This window comes from Prunus avium, chromosome 4 (genome assembly GCF_965620075.1).
Source record: "Prunus avium chromosome 4, drPruAviu1.hap1.1, whole genome shotgun sequence".
Lineage (NCBI taxonomy): Eukaryota > Viridiplantae > Streptophyta > Magnoliopsida > Rosales > Rosaceae > Prunus > Prunus avium.
This window is the reverse complement of record NC_142287.1, coordinates 30247180-30269782: the sequence shown is the minus strand read 5'-3', so window position 1 is coordinate 30269782 and position 22603 is coordinate 30247180. Positions and strand designations below refer to the sequence as shown.

Below are 22603 nucleotides of genomic sequence, written 5' to 3'. Positions count from 1 at the left end.
AGGTCTTTATTTTATTTTTTATACCTGGCTCAAAACGACGTCGTTTTGAAGCTAGGTTTTTAAAAAAATTAACACGCCTGGACCAAAACGGCGTCGTTTTGGCCAGGCGGTTTAAAAAAAATAAAGAAGCTCGCGCGTGCTGCGCAAGGCAGGCTCTGCATGCGCGCAAGCTTCTTCTTTCTCTGCTGGGCATTTCGTCGAGCACTTGGTGTGCGCCTTAGGGTCGCACACCAGCCAGCCATGGGGTCGCACCAGACCTTCTCCACTGCGTTTCCCGGCTGCCATGGGGTCACCTGACCCCATTTGTCCCTCTGTGCGTCTGCCCCTGGTTGTGTATACTGGCTAAGTTTAGTTTGCTTTGTTTCTTTGTATGCGCCCTTTGTCCTTGTTCAATGAAGATTATTTTCGACCCAAAAAAATAAAATAAAAAATTTGTCTCAGATGAGGAGAGGGAACTTCTAAAGTAATCGTTGTACTATTTTATCTCTTATTAATTAAGTTATCTTGTTTTAGAATTCTAATTACTACTTTGACAACTTTTATATAGAATAATTTTTTTTTTTGTAAGGATAGAATAATTATAATATGGTACTGGAGTTTGACAATATATTTTAAAAGTATGAAATATATTCAATACCATACGCCAACTGGCCGACATAAACTATGAAGAAAAAGAGGAAAGCTTTCCCAATTTTAATGAACTTTTACCACTTCAAAAAAGAAAAAAAGAAGAGGAAAGCTCTATAAAAGCCTCTACACTAAAACCCTAATTACCAGAGAGACCAAGCCTCCATACTTGATTGCCCTCAAATTCAGATTAGGGTTCACATGGGAGATAAAGATTGGATCAGTGAATTGCCGGATGATCTTCTTTGCCGCATACTTTCTTTCCTTCCAACAACGATAGCTGTGAGGACCACCGTTTTGTCTAAAAGGTGGAACAACGTATGGACTTGTGTTCCCAATCTAGACTTAGACTGCCACAGAGATTTTGCTTCCTACTACCATCGCTGTGATCATGATCGTTTTGACATGTTTGTTGATCGTGTACTTTGCTCTCGTGACTCATCAGACATCAAAAAATTTCGTCTCAGGACTTGTGTTACTGACTTGGCTTGTGTTGAGGGTTGGATTTGTACTGCCGTTAGGCGTAATGTAGTTGAACTTGATCTTCACCTTGATGCTGGACATGAAGAAAATTACACTTTTGTGATGAAGGTCTCTGCGCCTGAACTGAAGACGTTGAGAATAAGCAGTTCAATTGAAAAGTATGTTCGGAAGAATGTTTTAATTGATGCTCCAAAGCTCGAAAAGCTTGATGTCCGGACATATGTACAGGGTGTCTCGAATTATTCTTTGGATGCAAGATCCCTAGTCAATGCCAATATTGTTTTTGACGACTATTATTATACAGGCCGAGATTCCCTTCCCGAACATGCAATTGCGCTTTTGGCAGGAATTTCCAACGTTAAATATCTCTCACTCGAAACTTCTCGTTTAAGGGTAATTAAGCACTTACGACTCTCAACTCTTGTTTCTTTTCATCCTTTGGTACTTTGCAGTTTGAAAAAGTCTATTATTCAAAAGGAAATTTTAACTTTATTGTGCTTCGAGTTTTTGAATGATGAATACTTGTATCTTTCTTGAAGGCTGGGGATCTCCCCTTTTTCCCTAATTTGAACCAATTGAAGGTGGTTGTTGATCATTGCAAATACTGGGACTTTCTGGCAGTGCTGCTGGAAAACGCACCTAATTTGGAAGATCTTGATTTAGAAGATGTAAGTAAGATCTGTACACAGTACTTGAGCAAAGTTACACCAACAAGACATTTGACATTCTCATTTTATTAATGTATATATATTTTTTATTGTTAGGGAACCATGCGGGATGAAAAGCATTCAAAGCTTCAATGGAAGCCACCAAAAGTTGTGCCTAATTGTTTGTCCTCGCACCTCAAGACTATTACCCTACGTCCATTCAGGGGACAAAAGATTGATATGGAATTGGCAGAGTATTTGTTAAACAACGGTCATCTTCTGGAGAAGATGACACTCCATGCAAGTTATTATTGGCGTACACTAGATGTAGGGAGTGCACTTCTGATGTTTAATAGGGCTTCAATGACTTGTCAAGTTGAATACAACAGGGAAAATTCTGCTTGGGATATTGACTAATTCTGCCTCTAGAGATTGAATCACAATATTCAACCTCTCCTCATCTCGATCTTCCTCTTGAAGTTCTTCCAATAAGGACATGAGAATGGCACCGTTGGATCCCATGAGTTCATCAACTCCCAAATCATCATCATCATCATGATCATGGTCGTTCATGCTTGCATGGTTTCTGATCAGTGCGGTGCTAGAACCCATTTTCACAAAAGAAGTTTTTGTTGTCTTTGAAGAGAGGAAACAAATGAAGCAAAGAAAGGCTTGAAGGAAAAAGCCAGTTGCTGAAGAAGTGAAAGTACTCCTTAAAGATTGTATATTGCTATATGACTCTCTCGAAGAGAACTAGGCCTTTAAATATAGGCATCTCACCACTATGATGACCTTCCATTGTGGACTAGACTAGCCAATCATGTGCACATGAGCAAATAAATAATTGTTTTCTTACCAAAGCATTTTCATGTTAATATTTGCCAGACTCTTAACATGTTATTATAATTGTTTAATTTAATATTGCGGATTATAGTACTTGAAGTTGTGATTCGAATTGACAGTTTAATACATAACATATATAAATTAACACGTTATGTGGTCAAACTACCAATCTAAACCACTGATATATTAACAATCTGACAATATAATATAACGTAAGTGCATAATAATCTGACAATATAATATAAGGTAAGATGCATAATATAGAGTGCTCCACTTCCAAATTTGTACCACTAAAAAAATGTCCCATTGTCGAGTCTTAGGCCTTTCCAGCTTTCAAAGCAACCACAAATGCGATATCCATAGCTATAATAATGCATGCATTGAATATGGGCAAAACAAGGTACGGCAGACGAACAGAACGTCAAAACATATCTTCACTGACGGATCACCAAAGAACAATAATAAAGCAATAAGGGTGGTCAGAGATACATTTTTTTGGATTCGTTGCTTTAGTGATGTGAAGTTTGAGAGGTTCTTGATGTTTCAATTTCCACTTGAATAATTCATATATACCAAGATGTTACTAATTTTAATCAAGAATCTTTCGAAGTGGGGCATCGAATTTCATCTGATATTGAACATTTAACATCTCCATCACATGTTGATGTTGGGTTTTCTTTTGACAATCATTGGGTGAGTGATGAACAAGTGGCTTCGACATAAATAATAATGAGGGGTTGATGAATGCCCATTTTTCTTTTTTCTTCCAAATCTTGGCTTTGCAGCACATGGTGCCCGTGCCACCACAACATGTTTGGTGGTGTTCAGAGAGATTTAGATCCCAATGTTTATACAAGTACTTGTAAATTATAAAAAGGATGGTGGGTGAATGATCCCCACACCATGTGGTTATGTCCTTTGTCCACCAAATCAGAATGGACCAACTTTTGAGATCCCCTATCGATTTCCATTCATCTTTGCTGTGGTATGTGAATAAGAGTTGGAATTAATTGTAAGTGCGCCTTCCTTTCATGACAAGAGTACAAAATGTGCAAATGCATGAAACTACAATACTGTAATGAATTAGGTTTTCTTGTTTCAATCGAAAATTCTAGTACTCGCAAATCTCTTGTAGTCCCCCATTCTACGTGCATTGTATAAACTAAACAATAAAAAAAAAGACACGAGGTTTCAAGTTCTAACTAAATGGTTAAAAAACCGTCGTCTTTACATATAATAAACGACCCTTTTAAAAAAAAAACCGTCGTCTTTACATGTAATAGACGACCCTTGTTTTAAAAAAACTGTCATCTTTACTTCATAATAGACGACCTTTTTTAAAAAAAAACCGTCATCTATTACATATAATAGACGACCCTTTTTAAAAAAAAAACCGTCATCTTTAATTCACAATAGACGACCCTTTTATAAAAAAAAACCGTCATCTTTACTTCACAATAGACGACCCTTTTTATAAAAAAAAACTATCATCTTTACTTCACAATAGACGACCCTTTTTTATAAAAAAATCGTCATCTTCACATATAATATACGACCCTTTAAAAAAAAAAACTGTCATCTTTACTTATAATAGACGACAGTTCTTTAAAAAAAACCGTCATCTTTACGTATAATAGACGACGGTTCTTTCAAAACAATCATGTCTTTACCAAAAAAAGGACACTTGATTTTTAAAAGACGACGCTTGTCATACCTGCTGTTGTTGTTTTTTTGTTTGATTTGAACTCTGAAGAAAATCTTTTTAATAAGACGACGCTTTTTTATTTGTGTGCGTCGTTATAAAAAAATATTCAACAGTACCTCCGTTTTTTAGTTGTTTAAGTCACTTATCCACGACGGTTTTTTTTGTTACCGTCGTCTTTTTAAACACAACGACGGTTTTTTCTTCTACCGTCGTCTTTTTCTGGTCGTTTTTTTCACTTTTTGTAGTAGTGAATTTACTTTGCAGGGGGGATATTCCTCGATTGGTTACACATTATTGCTCTACGAAGACGTTGTTTTCTAGTCAAACATCAATCTACATTTCATCTATGTCGTCATTTAGCTGACAAATAGCAATATGAATTAATAATAATATTTTTTTTAGAATAAGCGATAGTTTTTATTGATAAATAAAACAAAAGTACAAAGTAACTATATGTCGAATATGGGTAAAACTTCTCCAGTGACCAATTTTTTTATATAACATGAATGAATATGGCATTAACGTATGTTTACATTTTGCTCTGGCTTGATTGTTATCAATTTCAACATTTTTCTCAACTATGCTCCGTTATTTTAAATTTAGTTATGATCTCTGCTTCTTTTTTTATTTTTAAATTTTTTTATGATCTCTTGAATGTAGTTGCTACGCAAACTGAGATATGTTTAATGTAGTTGCCATCATGTGGGGCAAATAACTTGGAAAGAATGTGCTGAGGCTGCACATAGAGGTCTAAATCTGGTGGCAAAGAGGCGTGGTCATTTGAAGGTGATTCAAATGTGTTAAAGCAGGGCTTGGAAGGTAAGGTTAACAATGGTTCTTGGTCCATTCTCCCTATCATTCTGGAAATTAGAAGGCTTGGTGACAGTTTTCAAGAATTGGAATTGGAGTTGGATCCCTCGTAGCAACAACAAAGCTGCTCACGCAGCAGCTAGAACTGGCTTCAGAGCGGTGGCGCAAGTTAGCTGGGCTGAGAGGCCACCACCGTCTCTTTTGGGTGCGCTAGAAGCGGATGGTCTTACGGGGCCTCCCATCTATAATGTTTTGATTTTTAGTCCTTTGTCAGTCTCTCCACTTTGCTATCTTTGTGCTTGTGTGCAGTGGCGGATGCAGGATTGTGATGTCATGGGGTCATAGTGTAGAAGTCTCGAAAAAAATTTCAGAAGAAAATAACATTAAAAAACATAAAGATAGTAGTTCTATTCATAATTCATGGCTAAACTTGGTGATAATGATTGTTAGTTTTTTAAAAGTGGGTCATGCTAGGGAGACCAACTTGGGATACCAACTTGTGTACCAACTCTCTAATAGAGGTGGAGCCCACCAATACAATGGGTCCCACGCTCTATTAGAGAGTTGGTACACAAGTTGGTATCCCAAGTTGGTCTCCCTAGCATTTTCCTTTTTAAAAAAATTGTTGTCGTGCATTTAGTAATGGTATTTTTTTTGTCGTGCATTTAGTAATGGTATTTTTTTTCTTTGTATTGTTGTGTTAGATTATGTGAAGACTCCAATGTAAGTTTCGAATAGGGCCCTCAAAATCTCAAGACTGGCCTTGGATTTTACCATTAGAAGTTTCTTTAGTATCATTACTTGAGTCATAACAAGTGAAGTCTTTATGCTTTCACTACCACATTGTTTGTCTGAGTATTTGAAGGTGTGTGAGCATTGCTAAACAATTATATAATGGACATAAAAAGAATGATTTTTCATTTGCTTAAGGAAAGTTCTCAAATGCAAATTTGGCAGGAACCTTGCTTAAGTTGTTACATATATAGGAAAGTTCATTTACTGATTTACTCCAACTTTTGAATTACAAAGAAGGAATGCAATGAATTACATGGAAGGAACCAGAAGAAATATGTAAAAGAAAGTGGCACATTAGCTATGTATTAATATTTGAATGAAATCAAAGAATGTACATGAAATTACACAAAATCACAAATTTAGGATAATGAAGTATTACACCAATTTGTGAGAGGTGCTTTCAAAAAAGCGAATACAAAATACCAACTTAAGGATCAAGCTAAGCAGCACCAATTATAGGGAAAGCAGGTGGCTTTTGGCAAACAGTAGTTTATTTGGAATGGCAGGTCTTGGATCCCAAGGGAAGAATCTGCCGCTTAGAAGACAATGACGACACCAAAGAGAGTTCCTTTACTGGATTGGGATTAGTTAGGTTTTTGAGAGGAGAGCGATTTTTGAAAAAAAGAAAAAGAAAAAGGTTTTGGAATGAAGGAGGCTGCTGCTGGAATCGGGAAGATAAGCTGCCTGCTGTCGAGGTTTTTATTTTATTTTTTATACCTGGCTCAAAACGACGTCGTTTTGAAGCTAGGTTTTTAAAAAAATTAACACGCCTGGACCAAAATGGCGTCGTTTTGGCCAGGCGGTTTAAAAAAACATAAAGAAGCTCGCGCGTGCTGCGCAAGGCAGGCTCTGCATGCGCGCAAGCTTCTTCTTTCTCTGCTGGGCATTTCGTCGAGCACTTGGTGTGCGCCTTAGGGTCGCACACCAGCCAGCCAGGGGTCGCACCAGACCTTCTCCACTCCGTTTCCCGGCTGCCATGGGGTCACCTGACCCCATTTTCCCCTCTGTGCGTCCGCCCCTGCTGCTAGCAGGTAACTAAAATTAAGTATGTTGAATGTCTCATTGAATCAATTATGGGAGGAGTGGAGGGATTAATCATCATCCTTGATTCTGAAGGAGGATTTTGGTGCCCTTGAGATCCAGGTAATCGTACTTTTATCTGATCTAATGTTGTAACACAAGGAAATAATAAGAAACAGTTGACATCAGTTATGTTCACAATGCTGATTTTGTGTAAATATTCAGCTTCTTCCAGAGAAGGCAGCGTATTATATGAATTATGCATCAAGAGTATCCGTTCCTTCAGCTAAATCTCCAAAGGGAGCATCTGGTTTCCCTTTTCCTGGTCAGGAGAGTCAGCTAACAGTGCCTATGTTTTTTCTTGGTAATGGCAGGTTAGAAGCTGCGGTGCAGAGAGTGACCAATCTATGCTCAGTTTTGAATGATCAGCCATACACCGAAAAAAAGAAATAAAAAAGAGCTAATAATTTGGTCCCTCTATATTGCTAATGTATATGGTTGAAGACTTGGTCAGCAGCTGCTTCATAAAGCCAAGCATTTGGAGCACGGCAGGGGGCAAAAGTCCAAGAATATGTCCAACTCTTGGCAATGGCTTACAGGTTTAGTTGCTGCAACACACGACACGAGCTGGTGGGTTTTCACGCCTGAAACACAAAAATGAAGGCAGCAAGGTAATTTTGGCAAAGGGGACTATGCCTACAAAACTAGAGCAAAACAGTTTGCGAAGCTTTATTTTCTATGAGAGACATTTTTCAGTACTTCTTTCTCTTCAATAGTAAATATTGGTTCACGAGTGGATATATAGTAAACATAATGAGGTAGGAATAAAATGATTTTTTTTACTATAAGCGACAATCTAAATTACTTTAAATTTTTCTAATTTATCAGTGAGACAATCTAAATTACTTTAAATTTTTCTAATTTATCAGTGAGAGGGATCGAATCGATATATGGTGTAAAGGGACAGACACCCTACCTTGACCAACAAACCCTAATCCACATCTGCGAAATAGAATGAGAAATTGAGAGAAACATGAGTGAAAATGAAAATTAAAAATTAAAAAGAAAAAAGAAAAAAAGGGGAAGTTCCCTATAAAAATTTGAAAGAAGAGTGGGTGGATCCATTTTGACTCAGGCCCAAACCTCCATTTAAGAAGACTTGATGGATCCACTAAGAAGCCTGGATCTGTCAATGGCCCACCAGTTCGGGTTAAGACCCATTCAGGAATGTGGGTCACGGACTTTTTGCTGTAAACTGAAAACGAAGACGCGAAGAGATGAAAGGTGAGAACTTGCTTCTGCAGAAAACCAGAGGATTGAGAAGGCATGTGGGCGGCAGGAATCTCTCTCTCTTCCCCATTTTACGCATACCCGAAACCCATTAACAGTCTCCGTAGCTCTGTTTCAAACCGTACGGGCTCCAAGTCTTTGAAGCTCAGAGCTTCCTTCTTCGACTATCCACTGGCAAGCAAAATATTGGTGAAAAGTATGTATGCCTTTGATTCTAAAAGCTCAGAGATTTCTTCTTCTTTCTATGTATTTTTTTAAAAGTTAATTGTATGCCTTTTATTTGTTCTTTCTATGTTTTTTTAAATGTAATTTGACTGATTTGGCACCTGGGTCTTCAATTTGTGTAATTTATCAAGTGGTCTGGCTCTTGTTCTGCGACTGCTGAAATTTTGTGGTTGTGATATAATTTATGAAGTTAATCAGTTCGTCTTTACTGAGCTTTGTTGGTTTATTATCTGGGTGTTCTTGCTAGTGAAAGTTTTGATATAGTTTATGCTGGAGTTTAGCTCTTGATTGTTTAATTTTGATTGATTTAAATATCTTACCTCATCTCATTTGTAAATTTCTGGACTCTTTTTGTTTCATTCTCCTGTGAGTACAAGTGCGTTAGTTGGTAAACTTATTTTGACTACAAATAACTTGGATAAAGTGTTAACAAGTACCCCAGTTTTGCGTAGATGTTAAAAATTGAATCAGTATAGGGAAGTAGAGGAAGTAATTAATAAAATTTGGTACACGGGAGCAAGAGAAATGCAAGTTGCGGTTCAAAATATATGAAAATAAAATAGATTTAGAAGAAGTTATTGATTACAAGATGAAGTGAAGAAATCAATTTCGCCTAGACCTGTACATGAGAAGTAGTTAAAGGGATCAATCTGATCTGTATCTGGGACCGATGATGACACTAGAGGGTAACAATGAAGGCAATGAAAGATGTATTAAGATATGGAGAAGTGATCCACTAGCTAGGCTGAATGCAATGAAAGATGATAACACCAGCTGGGCTGATAGTTGAATGCAACTGTTGAACTAGCTAGGAAGGGGTTTTTCTACCATGTTTTCACAAAGAGATGGTAGATGTCACAACAGCAAGATCTCCACCGGCGAACGGATTCTTAATTCTAATCATAGACGTTCGTTTTAGAGCCTGTTCTGTACCGTATGGTATAGGTTGGTAGCAGCTATAGCAACTGCACCGTAATCACCAGTTACAAGTTCTAGGGTGTTTCTTTTTCTGTTTTGTTTTACAGATGTGCTAAGGTATGAATAATTGTTATTTGTTCATTGCATAGTCACATTCCTGGTCCCCTAACTCATTCCTCTTACTAATCATCCCATCTACTCCGCCTCTCTGCAAAAAGTAAACTTTCAGAAATTATCATTGTCTCTAGTTATTCAAGTTCTAACTGTATTATTTGAGCTGCAGATATACCGTATTCCACCAGTGAGAATAGTTTGCAGGAGAAATTTTCGAATTTCGGCCAGATAGCTGAAGGTAAATATCTTGATATCCAATACATTTGTTCAAAAGGCATTAGTTATGTCGGATAGTCTGCTCCACAATTTGTTCCAATACATTTATCCAAGTCATATAACTGTATTTACGTTGTCTGTCTGGCAGTTAAACTAGTCAAGGATGAAATCTCAAGAAGGTCCAAGGGGTATGCGTATATTCAGTATACCAGTCAAGATGATGCTTTGCTTGCCCTGGAAAATATGGATCACCAGGTTCTACCTTGTCATTTCTCTTCTGCATTTTTTTTCTCAGGAAATATCACCGGCGACTCATTTGCTTTTATTTTTATTTTTTATCAGAATCTCGATGGCAGGATTATCTATGTAGAGCTTGCAAGACCTGGGAAAGATGCTTATGGAGAATACCCAAAAACCTCTGGTCCCCCAAAGAAGCCGAATTTACAGCAGCAAGAGGAAGTTTCGGACTGCTGGTACTGAGATCTTGATAGGAAACAACAGTACACGCTCGATCTGTTAAAATTTGATGAGGAGGCGGGATGCAAAGGTAGATTTCACTCCTGCAACCCAATGGGGCACAAAGCATTAACATTGTGGAACTATTAGCCCAAGGGGCTGTGATTCTGTGAATGTCATCACTGTGTAAGTGTATGTTTGGAACAACTTGGCTGTGGTTGTAAACTCCCATCCAACTTTGTCAAAAATACACCAATTAAGATCCATCATAGGATCTGAAACCAATTAACCGTTGTTAATCACAAGCGCACTCTCGTAAACGGTGGACACTAGTATTTCTCGTAAACAGCTGATTTTGGTTTAACATAAGTTGAACGTGACTCATAACAGAAGAAAATGTTCTACTGACAGAGCTGGCAGGGCTTCTCTACGTATTTTATTGGATTGAAGAAGAATTTGAGTTTTCTTCCCGTCGATTTTCCTGTCAAATTTGGCTAGTTTGACTAACCTAAAGAATCAATTCAACGTTTGTCTGGTAGGTAGCAGGTGAAACAACACAGGCGCCATTGATTTTTTTTGTAGCAAATATATCTTGAAGAATTTTAAATACTAATTATTAATTAAAAAGTTGACGAAAAAAAGAAAAGAAATTTGAAAAATAAAAATAACCGTTCTTTTGGCTGTAGGGACATAAAACTAATAACCGTTTTTAATGAAATTAAAACAACAACGTTAACGAAGGAATAATCGAACTCTTGAAGTGAAACCTCTGCGTAGGAGGGTTTGTACGTTGACGTACAAGACTGCAACACAAGTGGTCCTTGAGAGAGAGGGAGGGAGAGGCTTTGATGCTCTCTGTTTTCTCCGAAACCCAAAACCAAACAATTTGCAATTGAGGGTGTGAAGGATGGAGGATCAGAAGCAGAATAGTGAGGAGCGACCAGTGAGAGTATATGCAGATGGCATATATGATCTCTTTCACTTTGGCCATGCTGGTTCTCTCGAGCAAGCCAAGAAGCTGTAACGCATTCTCTCTCTGTTCTTTTTCTTTTCTTAGTCAAATTACTTGTTTATTTCTTGAAAGTCAAGCAATTTTCTTTCAAGACTTGAAATTGTTTATGGGTTTTGGTCATTGTAATTAGATGCATAGTCGCTTGAAGATTGGTTTTGTGATATTATTGAGTTCATGATACTCTTGCTTTCCTTCTTCGTGTATCCATGTATGTCTGTCTTGGAATTGGAATTTGAGTTCAAAAAGTTTATTCTTTGTTCTTGTTTCTGCTTTTAGTAGTAAACTTGATATGTGAACCCTTGCTTATGCTTCTTTTGGTTTCTAGGGTAATATATACTTAATGCAGCTTGATTTAGTTTTTAAGTGTTCCATTTATGTCTCAATTATAGGTTCCCAAACACGTACCTGCTTGTTGGCTGCTGCAATGATGAAACCACCCACAATTATAAGGGCAAAACTGTTATGACCGAGAAGGAGCGCTATGAGTCACTCCGCCATTGCAGGTTGGTTATTGCATGAGCCTAAATTTTCAATCCAGTAATTTTCTTTTTCCTACTCTCTATTAGGTTGCAACTTGCAACTAACACACAGAAGGGACGGATAAGAAGTATTTGTTAATCTTATGCTTATTTCTATTCTTGTGTGGTCTTAGAATTCATTGTTATGAACATTTCTGTTGTTAGGCTTAAGCTTGCGTTGCATCTAATGAAAATTGTTTAATTTGTAGAAATTAGCTTTCCTTTTAAAGCATCCTGACATTTCCCCCCTTTTGCTAATTTTTTCATGGGATGGTAAAATTATTGAATACTGTATTTTTGCATCATCACTCCCAGTTGGCTACTCTTACATTTTTTTATATAAATGTTCCTAATCATTGTCTTGTAATATATTTGCTACAGATGGGTGGATGAAGTTATTCCTGATGCACCATGGGTGCTCTCGCAAGAGTTTCTTGACAAGCATCAGATTGACTATGTGGCACATGATTCTCTTCCGTAAAGTTAACCAACCCCAAATAAATTACTTTGATGTACTAGATCAAGTTTTGAAATGCTTGAAATTGTTTTATTCTTGTTTTTCTTTCACTTCACTTCGTTATAAGGGGATAAAGGATTATCATGGACGTGGATAGAGAGGGGTATGTGCATTTTGATTTGGGGCAGATCGCGCTATAATGTTTTTGGAGCACTTGTGGTGTCCTAATTGTGTTTAGGTTGTTTATGACAAGACCTTGTCAAACGACTGAATTCATTTGCACGTTTGTGATGTTTGTACTTGGTTCACGATTTTATCTCCATATAGTATGACTATCTGTACTACTGGAGATTAAATCATCTTCTTCCATGTGGTTTTCAATTCATCTTATTCTTTTCCATGGAAGTTTATATTTTTATACCTGTTAAAGATAATCGTATATCCTTAATGTGCTAATTCCTTCTTCTCTCTCCTAAAATTGTAGCTATGCTGATGCAAGTGGGTCTGGAAAGGATGTCTATGACTTTGTAAGTGTTAGTCATAGCTGAACGTATATGACTGTTTTCTATTACGGATATTGTTAGGCCTCCTCTACTCCTTTGTGTCTGTCAAGGGTGTTTATTTTCTTTCTTCTTTTGTTCTTTGTAGACCATGATGTAAGTTATAACCACCCTTTTAATGTTGACTGCACTAGATTCCGGGTGGCAATAGAATATTTCTAACTTTTTAAGGCCAAATTTGCTTCTAATTCTCTTGATATTAGGTTTTTGTTATCCATTTTAACCCTCTTCTTTCCCACTCTGAATCTTATGTTTCATCTTGCTCTGTTTCAACCAATTATTTAAGGATTGTGTATCTGTGGCTCTCTAGTGTGAATACTTCCAGCCTACTAACTTTTGTAGTGGTTCTTACTTTGTTGAATTTTTTTCTATCATTATTTGACTATTATGCAGGGCTTGTTTCATTTTTATATACTTACATAAACTTCCAAACAGGTTAAGTCTGTTGGAAAGTTTAAGGAAACAAAACGGACTGATGGGATTTCTACATCAGATATCATAATGAGGATTGTTAAAGATTACAACCAGTATGTGATGCGTAATTTGGACCGTGGGTACACAAGAAAGGAGCTAGGTGTTAGCTATGTGAGGGTATGTTCTTGTTTATATGAATATCTTATGTTCAAGTGGTCATTTTCTTTTCTAGTGCAAGTGGTGATCTATATCTTCCTCATTTCTTACTATTTAGGAAAAGCGACTGAGAGTGAACATGGGACTGAAAAGACTGCGTGAGAGGGTGAAGGAGCACCAAGAAAAAGTAGGAGAGAAGGTATGTATCTCGTGATGCTTAATCATTTTTGGTCCCTTTTCATATGTATCATTGATTATGAGTATCTGGGACTTTAATCCAGGAGTATTATTCTACTACATAGAATCTTTTCTTTGATATATGCGTAAATAGGCGTGCACAATAAACATTTGGTACTCCTTTGGCTACGCATCATAAGATGTATCCTGGATTGTGGTTTGCTTGGGTTGTAGTGAAAAATGTGATAACTTTGCACAATGATCTTGAGATTAATCGTGGAAGCAGAAGAAAATAATATTAATGACACAGAAGTGTCTACAGATAAGCGAAGGTATTTGAAAAATGGCCCAAGTTGATGTCTGTTACCCTGCACATATAAGGCTCTGATAACCTATAATTGGGCATGGCTATCAGTTTGGAAGTTCCTTTCATAACCTGTATAAATTGGTGTTTAATATAAGCTTAAACATCGTTAGCTTTAAATGTATGCACTTCCTGGTGGAGCTTCACATTGAATAGATTAGTTGCATATATCTGAAAACAATGCATATTTATTTTGACTGATGATAGTCCAAAAGGAACTGGAAATGTGTATTTCCTTTGGTCCACTCTTTCCAAGGGTATTATCCCTTCCCTCACGTTCATCTATTCAAAGGTCTTGTTCTGTTTGCAATATATTCTGCATATTTCTGCAATTAAAGCATATTTTTATCTTTCTAACAGACTATGGGACTTAGTATGTCTAAATGATATATGTGCTTTGGCATTTTTTTTTTCCTTCATAAATTTGTTTACAATGCAAAGTGTTTCTCACATATTAGTGATTGCTTGAGAATAGAAAGTGATTTGGACTCCGCTAGAGTGAACTTTAAATATCAGAAAATATTTTGGCCTCAGTAAGACTGTCACAATATGCTTGCTCACATTTAGTTCCCTGACACTGTGACAATCTTGTTGGTTTTGCTAAGCCCATGTTATTTCCTAACAGAAGATGACTAATAAGTAGTTGATTGGTTTTTTCCTCCGTTGTTACTGTGCAGATACAGATAGTAACAAAGACTGCTACAATGCGTCGTAATGAATGGGTGGAGAATGCTGATCGATTGGTTGCTGGATTTCTTGAGAGGTTTGAAGAAGGTTTCCACAAAATGGTTGGCTCTCTCTCAGTTTTGTTATATGACTTACGTTTGTATGCACAAGCTGATTTAAATATATTTAGGGAAGATATATTTCATTTGCTTTTACTTCTGTAAAACTTGTTGTGGTCTTCTATCAGGGAACAGCCATAAGGGACCGAATTCAAGAGCGAATAAGGAAGCGGCAGTTCAGAGGCCTTTTATATGAAGAAGATGATGATGATGAGTTCTATGACGACTCTGAAGACGAACATGGTGATGAAGACGAAAAATAAATTTATTCTTGTTGATGTCCATTGGTTAGGCTGAAATACTTATTTATGGTATTAATGTAGAAGTAATCCAATAAGAATTCCAAAGGCCAAGTTTGTGAAACAGCCTAAAGTAAGGCTTGGATCTTCAAATACAATTATTAGTAATCTTTCCTCTTCAAATACAATTATTAGAAACTATTTATGACGAAAATCTCAAATTGTACAAAAATCCTACAAGTCATTTTTAGCGTTATCCATGGATGAATGCTAGCGATGTGATGTGGTGGGGGGTGGTTTTTTTCAAAAGGATCTCATTCGAGTTTCCACAAATGAATGTTTTCTTGTTTCCGAATCTCTCACATCACATGAGGGTGATACCACCATCAGGACATGTTATTGAGCATTTTGGACTATCCTACTTTGCTAGCTTGTGTGCATAGGTTTCCTTGCAAGTGTAACAAAACGAAACTCATCCCTACCTTTTTCTTTTTCTTTTCCATAATTTGACATAATGTGATCCCTCTCACCTCTACACATAGTGAAGTGGCTTGTCCTTGAGAGAGAGAGAGAGAGAGAGAGAGAGAGAGAGAGAGAGATGAGGACATGTAGTGCTAGTGACTTCCATGACAGCATGTTATTGAGCATTTTGGATTATCCTACTTTGCTGCAAGAAGCTCAAGAGGGGTGTTTTAACTTCGCTACCCTCTTCTTCAATTGGTGAAAATTTAAATTCCTCGATAAACAATTAATATGGTGGCAATGCTACGCCTGATGGACATAAACTTACACAACTTTTGTTTGGTTTTCTAATTTTCCGTCTACATAGATGTTCGATCTTTGGAATATTGGGATCCCTAAGGATTTCCTTTTCATTTCATAATAGGGGAGTGGAAAGAAATTCAGATTGAGATCAGAGCAAATCTAAGTAAGTGAAAATACAGAGACTATACATCTTTCACATTTTCTGAAATTACACTTGTCTTTCCTATATAGTGGATATTAGTAGTACAGTACTAAAGCTACCAGTGTTGGACTTCAGTATAAGTTGAAGCTAGAAATCTCAATTTTATAATAAATCTTTATGGCAGTATTGGCTGCAATATTATTATTATTATTAATATTCATCTACCCGGGAAACTTTAACTTTGTTGGACAAAGATTTAAAGGTCCCAAAAGTAGCTTTGGTTAAGTGTGAATATAATATAATTTTAATTTCATGCCAAACAAAAAGTATGGAAACAATAAAAGAGCTGCCATAGTTTCATTATTAAAGGTGAATTATTCTACCCAAACACATACAAAATTCTTTCATTCTGAACTCCGTAAGGAAAGAATGACTCACAAAATCTAAGAAGACAGGAAGAGAAAATAGTAAAACCAAATACATATGAAGCTCAAAACAAGTTCATGAGTTTCTGCAGAACAGATCCCATCTGTGATTTTGAATTAAGCTGAACATGAGCTCCTAAGTCTCTTAGGTTGTGACAATTTCAGCAAGAGAGGGCATGGAGCCACTGGACTTGAGCCTATGCCTGCAAGTAGGGCAAGAAGAGTGGCAGAGCAACCATTTGTCAATGCATGCAACATGAAACCAATGGTTGCATTTGGGCAGGACCCTTATCTTGTCCCCATCAGAAAAGTCTACCAAACAAATAACACAACCGGAAGAAGAAGAAGATGATGATGATGATGATGGAGAAGTGTTCAAATTGGCACTATAAGTTGAAGTGGGCAAAGCTACCATTTCCTCTTTCTTAAGCCCTGAATTAAGCCTGCGTGAAGCTACCCATTGGACCGGTTCGATGAGGGCACGGTTGGCACACTGGAAAACACATTGTAACATGGAGTTGAGACCAAGAGCACATACAAAAGCACAGAAAATGGCTGCCAAGATGACCATAGAATTGAGATGGTTTGGGGGTTGGAGTTGATCATGATGAGGGTCTTGATCACAGAGTGTTCTGATTGATGTTGGACTAGGAATTGGAGGAATTGGAGGGGGTGTTTGAGCCATGGAGATAGAGATGAAGTGGTGGAGATAATTGGGAACTTTTGATAGTGTAGTGGTGGAGAAGATAGAGATGGGAATTAATTAGTGGAGAGGAGGGTTATGCAATGCACATAGTTGATTTTACATGCTGAAAGGGTACTTGCATTTGAGGGAGAAAAAAGCAAGTCGAGGCTAAGTATGAGTTAATGGATGGAGGGTGTGCAGAGTAAAATATATAGAGAAATTTTTCGGGATCATGCCACGTGATGTTACAATGTGCCATATTATGTGTAACTTAAAATAGTAACATCACATAACATTGTTATTATCACACCTTAATTAATTTTCCATGATATATGGGAAAAATGGTCCTCAAGTAATGGAGTGTGTGGAGAGTAAAATGATTGATGAGGAAAATGGTGGCATGTTTGGATATGCTTACTTGGCAATCCACTGTCTTCTCTCTCTTTTGTTTATGCGCTTCAAAGATACGCCAAGGTATATCTATATATCTCCCTGTGATCTATCTAAAGAAACCTTACCCATTCTTATTGGTGCTTTCTTTCTTTCCATCAATCAACTTGCACTAGACATCAAGGTCTTTTGAAAAAGTAAACCAACTCTACTAAGACATTTCCTGTGTGTGAATCTTTTATCCTATTTCTTGATTGGAATTTCAATATTTCAAATGGGCTTCACTTAAGGCTCTGGTCTCTTAGAAGGTTTATCTTTTCAGAGCCAGGCCAGTCCTGAAAATTCAATGGCAGTTTTAGGTTGAGTCGGAGTTGAAATAGAATGCTAGGCCCTGCCCATTTTGTAATAAGTTGTGCTAGCAATGGTTAACCACACGGCCGCGATAGCCGCTAATGAGTTATAAGTCTAATTATTATCAACAGCTTACAGTTACTCACGATTCATCACGAGTGAACTCGTATTAGATACAAACATTATCCAAATAAGGTCCGGTATTATTAAAATAGCACTCGCGTGCAAAGAGTATCATCAACAACATGATCGGTATCTAAAAGCATAGGCTTCTGTTGTTTTCTGATTCATGCCTAATCTTTGTTTCTTTTAGATAGTTTTGGACCTCCCAAAGTCCTTTTCCCAACTCCAACAACCTTCTTCCAACGTAGAGTGCTTGTCTTTTATTTGGTAGTTTTCTGAGTGGAGTAGTAGTCTTGGGCAATTCAACCAAGCTTTGACAATTCACTGGTCAAGGCACTAAAATCCAAGAAGGGAACATCACAGTGACCACCAACATAAACTAATACTAAAGAAATTTAAATAAAAACTTAACCACCTTAACAAGTATGAAATTTTATTACAAGCGATCTCGGTGTTATTCGTTATAAAATTATTTATTATACGTTGTATATTATGTTGTCAAATTTTCAAACTTGCTTTCTTCAACCATCTCATTTGGATAGTAGAGAAAAGTTTGGTATTTCATTTCTTTCTTATAATCACATTCACAGGCCAATATAATAACAAGCAATAAATAAATAAATGCATCCAACTTCTTATCTCTTACATACATTTTAGGGAATCTGCCTACAACCATATATATTAATTAGGTCTACTGGTGAACAACCAGAGAAACCACAGCATTTACCACCTTCTCACTCTCCACAACCACCACATTGTTTGACACATTTGTCACAGCATGAGTTGTGAACTTGGCCTCCCCTTTTGTATAAAATGAGTACTGGAAATTATTAATCATGTTGGGAAACACCAAAACAGAAGAAAAATCAGCCACCCATTTTGTCCCATTGCCCTCCACATTCAATCTCCCCACCGTCGATTTCAACCCCATCCCAACCACATTGTTCTGATCAATCACCACTTGATCAATATCCCCAAATTGCCCCTCTAGCTGGACTATAGGAACCTGTGAGCTACCAGTAAACATATTGTTCACAATATTTAGCCCAAAAATCTTGCCATTGACAGATTTTAAGACTATATTTGCATCACCTAAGAAGAACCCATTTGTCACATGAACTTGAACCGGGTCTTCCAAGACTATGGCATTGAAATCCAAGTAGCAATTATCCAATCTGGTTTGAGAGTTTCCTGCCAATTTTACCAAAATGCCTATGCCACCAAACCCTGTGGCCTTATTATAGCAATGTACCCCAGTGACAACGTTTGCCTGGCCCCTCAGCATAATACCAATAGCAGCCGAGAATATTACAACGTCAGTAATGGCATTGTCATTGCTAGCAAGGTCAATGGCAGTGCCTGTAAAGTCTCTTTCACCTTTGTCCCCTCCAACCGTTGAGTGCTGCCCCAAGAAGGTGTTTGATATGAAGGTCTCGTGGCCTTTTTGGACTAAAATGCCTTCTGTTGTGAAGTGGAGGAAGAAGCAGTTGGTTATTCGAATTCGGGCCGAATCGACGATGAAAATGCCTCCTCCTCTGAAGCTTGAATCGAAGAGAATGTCTCTGAATGTGATGTCCTCATAGTAGATGCCTACATTATTGTTTTGGACTTTGTCAAAGAAGAAGGCATTGCTGGCGATGGTGGCTTTTTGTTTGAGTTTTTGGGAACTTGGTGACCATAGTTCAATGAGATGGCGGTCCCCTGGAAATGTGGATGAGCCTCGCAGAGATCCTCCTTGTACCTAAATAATGAAAATTAGAAGAATTTAATTAATTAAAAATTATTTTATGTCAAAATCAAAGGTAAATAAATATGTAAGCACCAAACAAAAAAAGAGACAAAAGACAACAAAAACAAAATAATGAATATTAAGCAAGGTCGGTCATCCGAGTAAATTAATATTGGAAAAGAAGAATTGTGGAAAAAGGAAAAGGTTAATTTGTCTGTGAAAAAGTAATATCCGTTAGAAGCATTTTGTGATTAAGTACAAGCCGAATTTCGAGCGCGGATTAATCCTACTTTTCGAGCGCGGGGCACCTCATTGTATTTACCCAAAAAAAGTATTATGTACCAACAAAAAGAAATGACTGTCTGACTCTGAGACTGAAAAAGAAAGCTCTAAAAGTCGGTGCACAAACTACGTCATGTCGACGTAGCACAAACCCCATTTTTGCAAAAGCTTATATTTTTTCTTTATTTAGAATATAATAATTTTATTTCCGGGTTAATTTCTATATATTTTATTTATCAAAAGACAAATGTAATTTCCATTAGTAATTATAACTCTTATATATATTTCATTTTTTGACCTTTCACACGGTTTAGTTTTGACGGCCAAAGACTGTAAATATATATTATAATTTTTATATCTAAATTGATTGGCCGTATCAATCGAGAGAGAGTTGATTCTTGGACTTGTACTGTTGTCCAACAACACCATGACGCAGACAATGAGAGAGAGAGAGGAGAGAGAGACTGACCACAACATTGCCAGCACCTGATGGGAACCTTAGAGGTTGGCTAATAGTGTAATTTCCACCTTGAAGATCAATAACAACACCTCCCAGGTCAGTGATTCCGGCCAGCAATTCAAGCTCGGATTTCAGTTGAAAAGCCTCCTCCACCGCTTTGAGTAGGGCATCTGTGCTGTCCTCTGCTCCAGTCGGGTCTGCCCCGTACCCGATTGGGTAAAACACCCTCCCATTCTAATTAACAATACATAACACCACACATTAACTAACTAATTAAACTTAATTTTAAAACCAATTAAAATAAATAAATAAAACAAGTGAAATGAACAACGTCTATATATATCTCATACCACTGTGACATTTGAAGCTTGAGCCAGTGAAAAGGACAGCTTGGAATGATTGAATGCTGACAGCATTTGTTGCCTGCAAGAAGAACATTTAGCTTCTTCTACCAAGAAGAAGAAGAAGAAGAAGAAGAAGAAACACAATGCTGCTGATGGTATGGGCCTCATTCTCTTTCAACTGCACTTTGCTCTTTCAAAAACAGAGAAGGCTGCTGTATATGCTGCTCTCCCCTGTTTCTTTGGCCTCCTTTCAGAGAGAGAGGATATAAAATTTGGTTGGGGGTGTTTTGGGGTCTTGATATTTATATATGATTGTGGCTTTTAGTTTTGAGCCTAACAAAAGAATTATATATATATATTTTTTTAAAGAAGGTATATTTTAGATAAAAGAATAAGGTGAAAAGAAGAAAGGAAAGGAACAAAATTTCGGTCTCCCTTTCGGTTATTAGTTTTATGGTTGTTAATTATCTGTCGTCGTAAGCCTTTATTTATTATATAATATTGTTGTTGTCGTTAAAATTTATGTTATGTTATTATTACTATTATCACCATTTGTTTGGTTGGTTAAATTGCTAGCAACCTTTGAAAGCAAGAAATATGATGGAACTTTCATTAACCAAAAAAAAAAAAAACAATAAATGATACTTTATTATCAATGGATGAATGGAAGAAAGAAGAGAAGTTAGGAATTTAAAATGAAAAATTACCTTATAAATGAACTGTTAAAGTTCTAGCACATGGGTTGGCACCACCTTGGAAAAGTGGATTCACGTAAGAGACAATCTTGAGACAACCTAATAAATTACTCCCTCCTTCCTCTCCCTAGCTAGTGACCGAAAAAAAAAACTATAAAGGTCTATTTTCCGAATGTAAAATCTGTAAATTTCATCAAATTTAGTACTAGTAAAAAAAAACATATTTCATCAAATCTAGAAAGTTTAATTAGTGTTTTATAATTGAGATTTTAGAAATTCGAAGTGTGTTTTGATGAATCCTTCTATCCAAATGATATATTATAGTGTAATTAGAATGTTTATTTGGCATTGCAACAACTCAAAATCCAACCAATCTAGTTAATGTTTCATAGGGTGTTTTGAATGAAACGTTAATTAAATTCTCTAATAATTTCTTTTTCGGGTTACTTCGGAGGAAATCAAACCTTAATCCTATTACAAATCTACCCTCCCTCACAAATTTATTATATATTATAATTTGAACATTTTCTAAATCGTTTGAAAATCTAAATCCTTTTATTTCTTAATCCTTATATTCCACAATCTTAAAGCATATATATGTAGACAGCCATGCATAGCTTTTTAGGAAAGTGATGATCAGAATCCTTTACAAAACCTTTGGTTAGGTTTTGCTTTTCCCTTCTTTCTCGTTTGTTTTCTGCAAACGAAGCATGCACTAAAGAGGCTTCTTTTACAGTTTTGCTTCACAGAAAAACATACAAAAAGTTAGATTGGATTTAATTACAACAATTATGGAGGTGGTTGAGACTTGAAATACGTCTATATCTTTGCTGCTACCTCTTGCAGTCTTGGGCACGGAGGAACAGGTTGTGACGGTACTAACTCACATTAATGGAATTATGACTCCCACGTCTCCTTCAAAACTTGTTTTGATTAAAAGTTGTGTGTTAGAATGATCTCAATAAGTAATATTCTTAATCTTCTTATAAGAAAATTTGACATATTAATTTATGTATGCTATTGAAGATATGGAAAGATTACAAAATATTGTACATTATTTGTTACCTTATATAGGAATAGTCAACTTCTCTGTTAAGGCTTGTACAAATTAGTGCCTTTAACTTAGGATTTAAATTACCTTCCTTAGGTAGTCTTATTGGCTTTATATATTGGCCTTCTTCTGTATTGCAAACACACAAAATATACGAGATATTATTTTACATGGTATTAGAGCCTACATTGGGCTCTGTTAAAACCCTAAACCTCCTTTCAAGCCCTCTCTTCACCCTACAATCACTATATCTCTTGACCAGTCAGTCATGGCTGCTAATCAATCATCATCTCATAAGCCTTTTTATCATTGCAATTTTTGCAAACTTGA

The 22603-nt window shown here is 36.7% G+C and overlaps 5 protein-coding genes across 5 annotated transcripts; 3 read left to right on the top strand and 2 right to left on the bottom strand.

Annotated features, from left to right (window-relative positions):
• Positions 1–727: 727 nt before the first annotated feature.
• On the top strand, positions 728–2174 carry LOC148295211 (F-box/FBD/LRR-repeat protein At1g78750-like). Its single transcript, XM_088252426.1, has 3 exons — positions 728–1503; positions 1650–1778; positions 1875–2174. Exons 1-3 carry the CDS (start codon positions 829–831, stop codon positions 2172–2174), a joined length of 1104 nt encoding a protein of 367 aa, XP_088108552.1. The 5' UTR covers positions 728–828.
• A 6020-nt stretch (positions 2175–8194) lies between these two features.
• LOC110745287 (RNA-binding (RRM/RBD/RNP motifs) family protein) lies at positions 8195–10434 on the top strand. The gene is made up of 4 exons (XM_021945369.2): positions 8195–8416; positions 9647–9715; positions 9842–9948; positions 10036–10434. The coding sequence occupies exons 1-4, from the start codon at positions 8257–8259 to the stop codon at positions 10171–10173; spliced, it is 474 nt and encodes a 157-aa protein (XP_021801061.2). The 5' UTR covers positions 8195–8256; the 3' UTR covers positions 10174–10434.
• Positions 10435–10872: 438 nt separating this feature from the next.
• LOC110745286 (choline-phosphate cytidylyltransferase 1) lies at positions 10873–15087 on the top strand. Its single transcript, XM_021945368.2, has 8 exons — positions 10873–11169; positions 11551–11664; positions 12061–12156; positions 12621–12663; positions 13132–13287; positions 13385–13465; positions 14485–14595; positions 14721–15087. Exons 1-8 carry the CDS (start codon positions 11057–11059, stop codon positions 14853–14855), a joined length of 849 nt encoding a protein of 282 aa, XP_021801060.2. The 5' UTR covers positions 10873–11056; the 3' UTR covers positions 14856–15087.
• A 980-nt stretch (positions 15088–16067) lies between these two features.
• On the bottom strand, positions 16068–17043 carry LOC110745288 (putative E3 ubiquitin-protein ligase ATL45). Its single transcript, XM_021945370.2, has one exon. The coding sequence runs from the start codon at positions 16846–16848 to the stop codon at positions 16309–16311; it is 540 nt and encodes a 179-aa protein (XP_021801062.1). The 5' UTR covers positions 16849–17043; the 3' UTR covers positions 16068–16308.
• A 1266-nt stretch (positions 17044–18309) lies between these two features.
• On the bottom strand, positions 18310–20815 carry LOC110745285 (polygalacturonase QRT3-like). The gene is made up of 3 exons (XM_021945367.2): positions 20534–20815; positions 20193–20417; positions 18310–19453 (listed from the first exon to the last, which is right to left on the bottom strand). The coding sequence occupies exons 1-3, from the start codon at positions 20693–20695 to the stop codon at positions 18404–18406; spliced, it is 1437 nt and encodes a 478-aa protein (XP_021801059.2). The 5' UTR covers positions 20696–20815; the 3' UTR covers positions 18310–18403.
• Between the last annotated feature and the right edge of the window lie 1788 nt (positions 20816–22603).

Bases quoted from the DNA above. Each gene is read 5' to 3' on its own strand.
- LOC110745286 (XM_021945368.2), top strand. From the start codon at position 11,057: ATGGAGGATCAGAAGCAGAATAGTGAGGAGCGACCAGTGAGAGTATAT. The intron at 11,170-11,550 runs GTAACGCATTCT...TCTCAATTATAG, and splicing joins CTCGAGCAAGCCAAGAAGCT to GTTCCCAAACACGTACCTGC. The intron at 12,664-13,131 runs GTAAGTGTTAGT...ACTTCCAAACAG, and splicing joins GAAAGGATGTCTATGACTTT to GTTAAGTCTGTTGGAAAGTT.
- LOC110745287 (XM_021945369.2), top strand. From the start codon at position 8,257: ATGTGGGCGGCAGGAATCTCTCTCTCTTCCCCATTTTACGCATACCCG. The intron at 8,417-9,646 runs GTATGTATGCCT...TTTGAGCTGCAG, and splicing joins AAGCAAAATATTGGTGAAAA to ATATACCGTATTCCACCAGT. The intron at 9,949-10,035 runs GTTCTACCTTGT...ATTTTTTATCAG, and splicing joins TGGAAAATATGGATCACCAG to AATCTCGATGGCAGGATTAT.
- LOC148295211 (XM_088252426.1), top strand. From the start codon at position 829: ATGGGAGATAAAGATTGGATCAGTGAATTGCCGGATGATCTTCTTTGC. The intron at 1,504-1,649 runs GTAATTAAGCAC...TCTTTCTTGAAG, and splicing joins TCGAAACTTCTCGTTTAAGG to GCTGGGGATCTCCCCTTTTT. The intron at 1,779-1,874 runs GTAAGTAAGATC...TTTTATTGTTAG, and splicing joins AAGATCTTGATTTAGAAGAT to GGAACCATGCGGGATGAAAA.
- LOC110745285 (XM_021945367.2), bottom strand. From the start codon at position 20,695: ATGAGGCCCATACCATCAGCAGCATTGTGTTTCTTCTTCTTCTTCTTC. The intron at 20,418-20,533 runs GTATGAGATATA...ATTGTTAATTAG, and splicing joins AAGCTTCAAATGTCACAGTG to AATGGGAGGGTGTTTTACCC. The intron at 19,454-20,192 runs GTCAGTCTCTCT...TTCATTATTTAG, and splicing joins CAGGTGCTGGCAATGTTGTG to GTACAAGGAGGATCTCTGCG.
- LOC110745288 (XM_021945370.2), bottom strand. From the start codon at position 16,848: ATGGCTCAAACACCCCCTCCAATTCCTCCAATTCCTAGTCCAACATCA.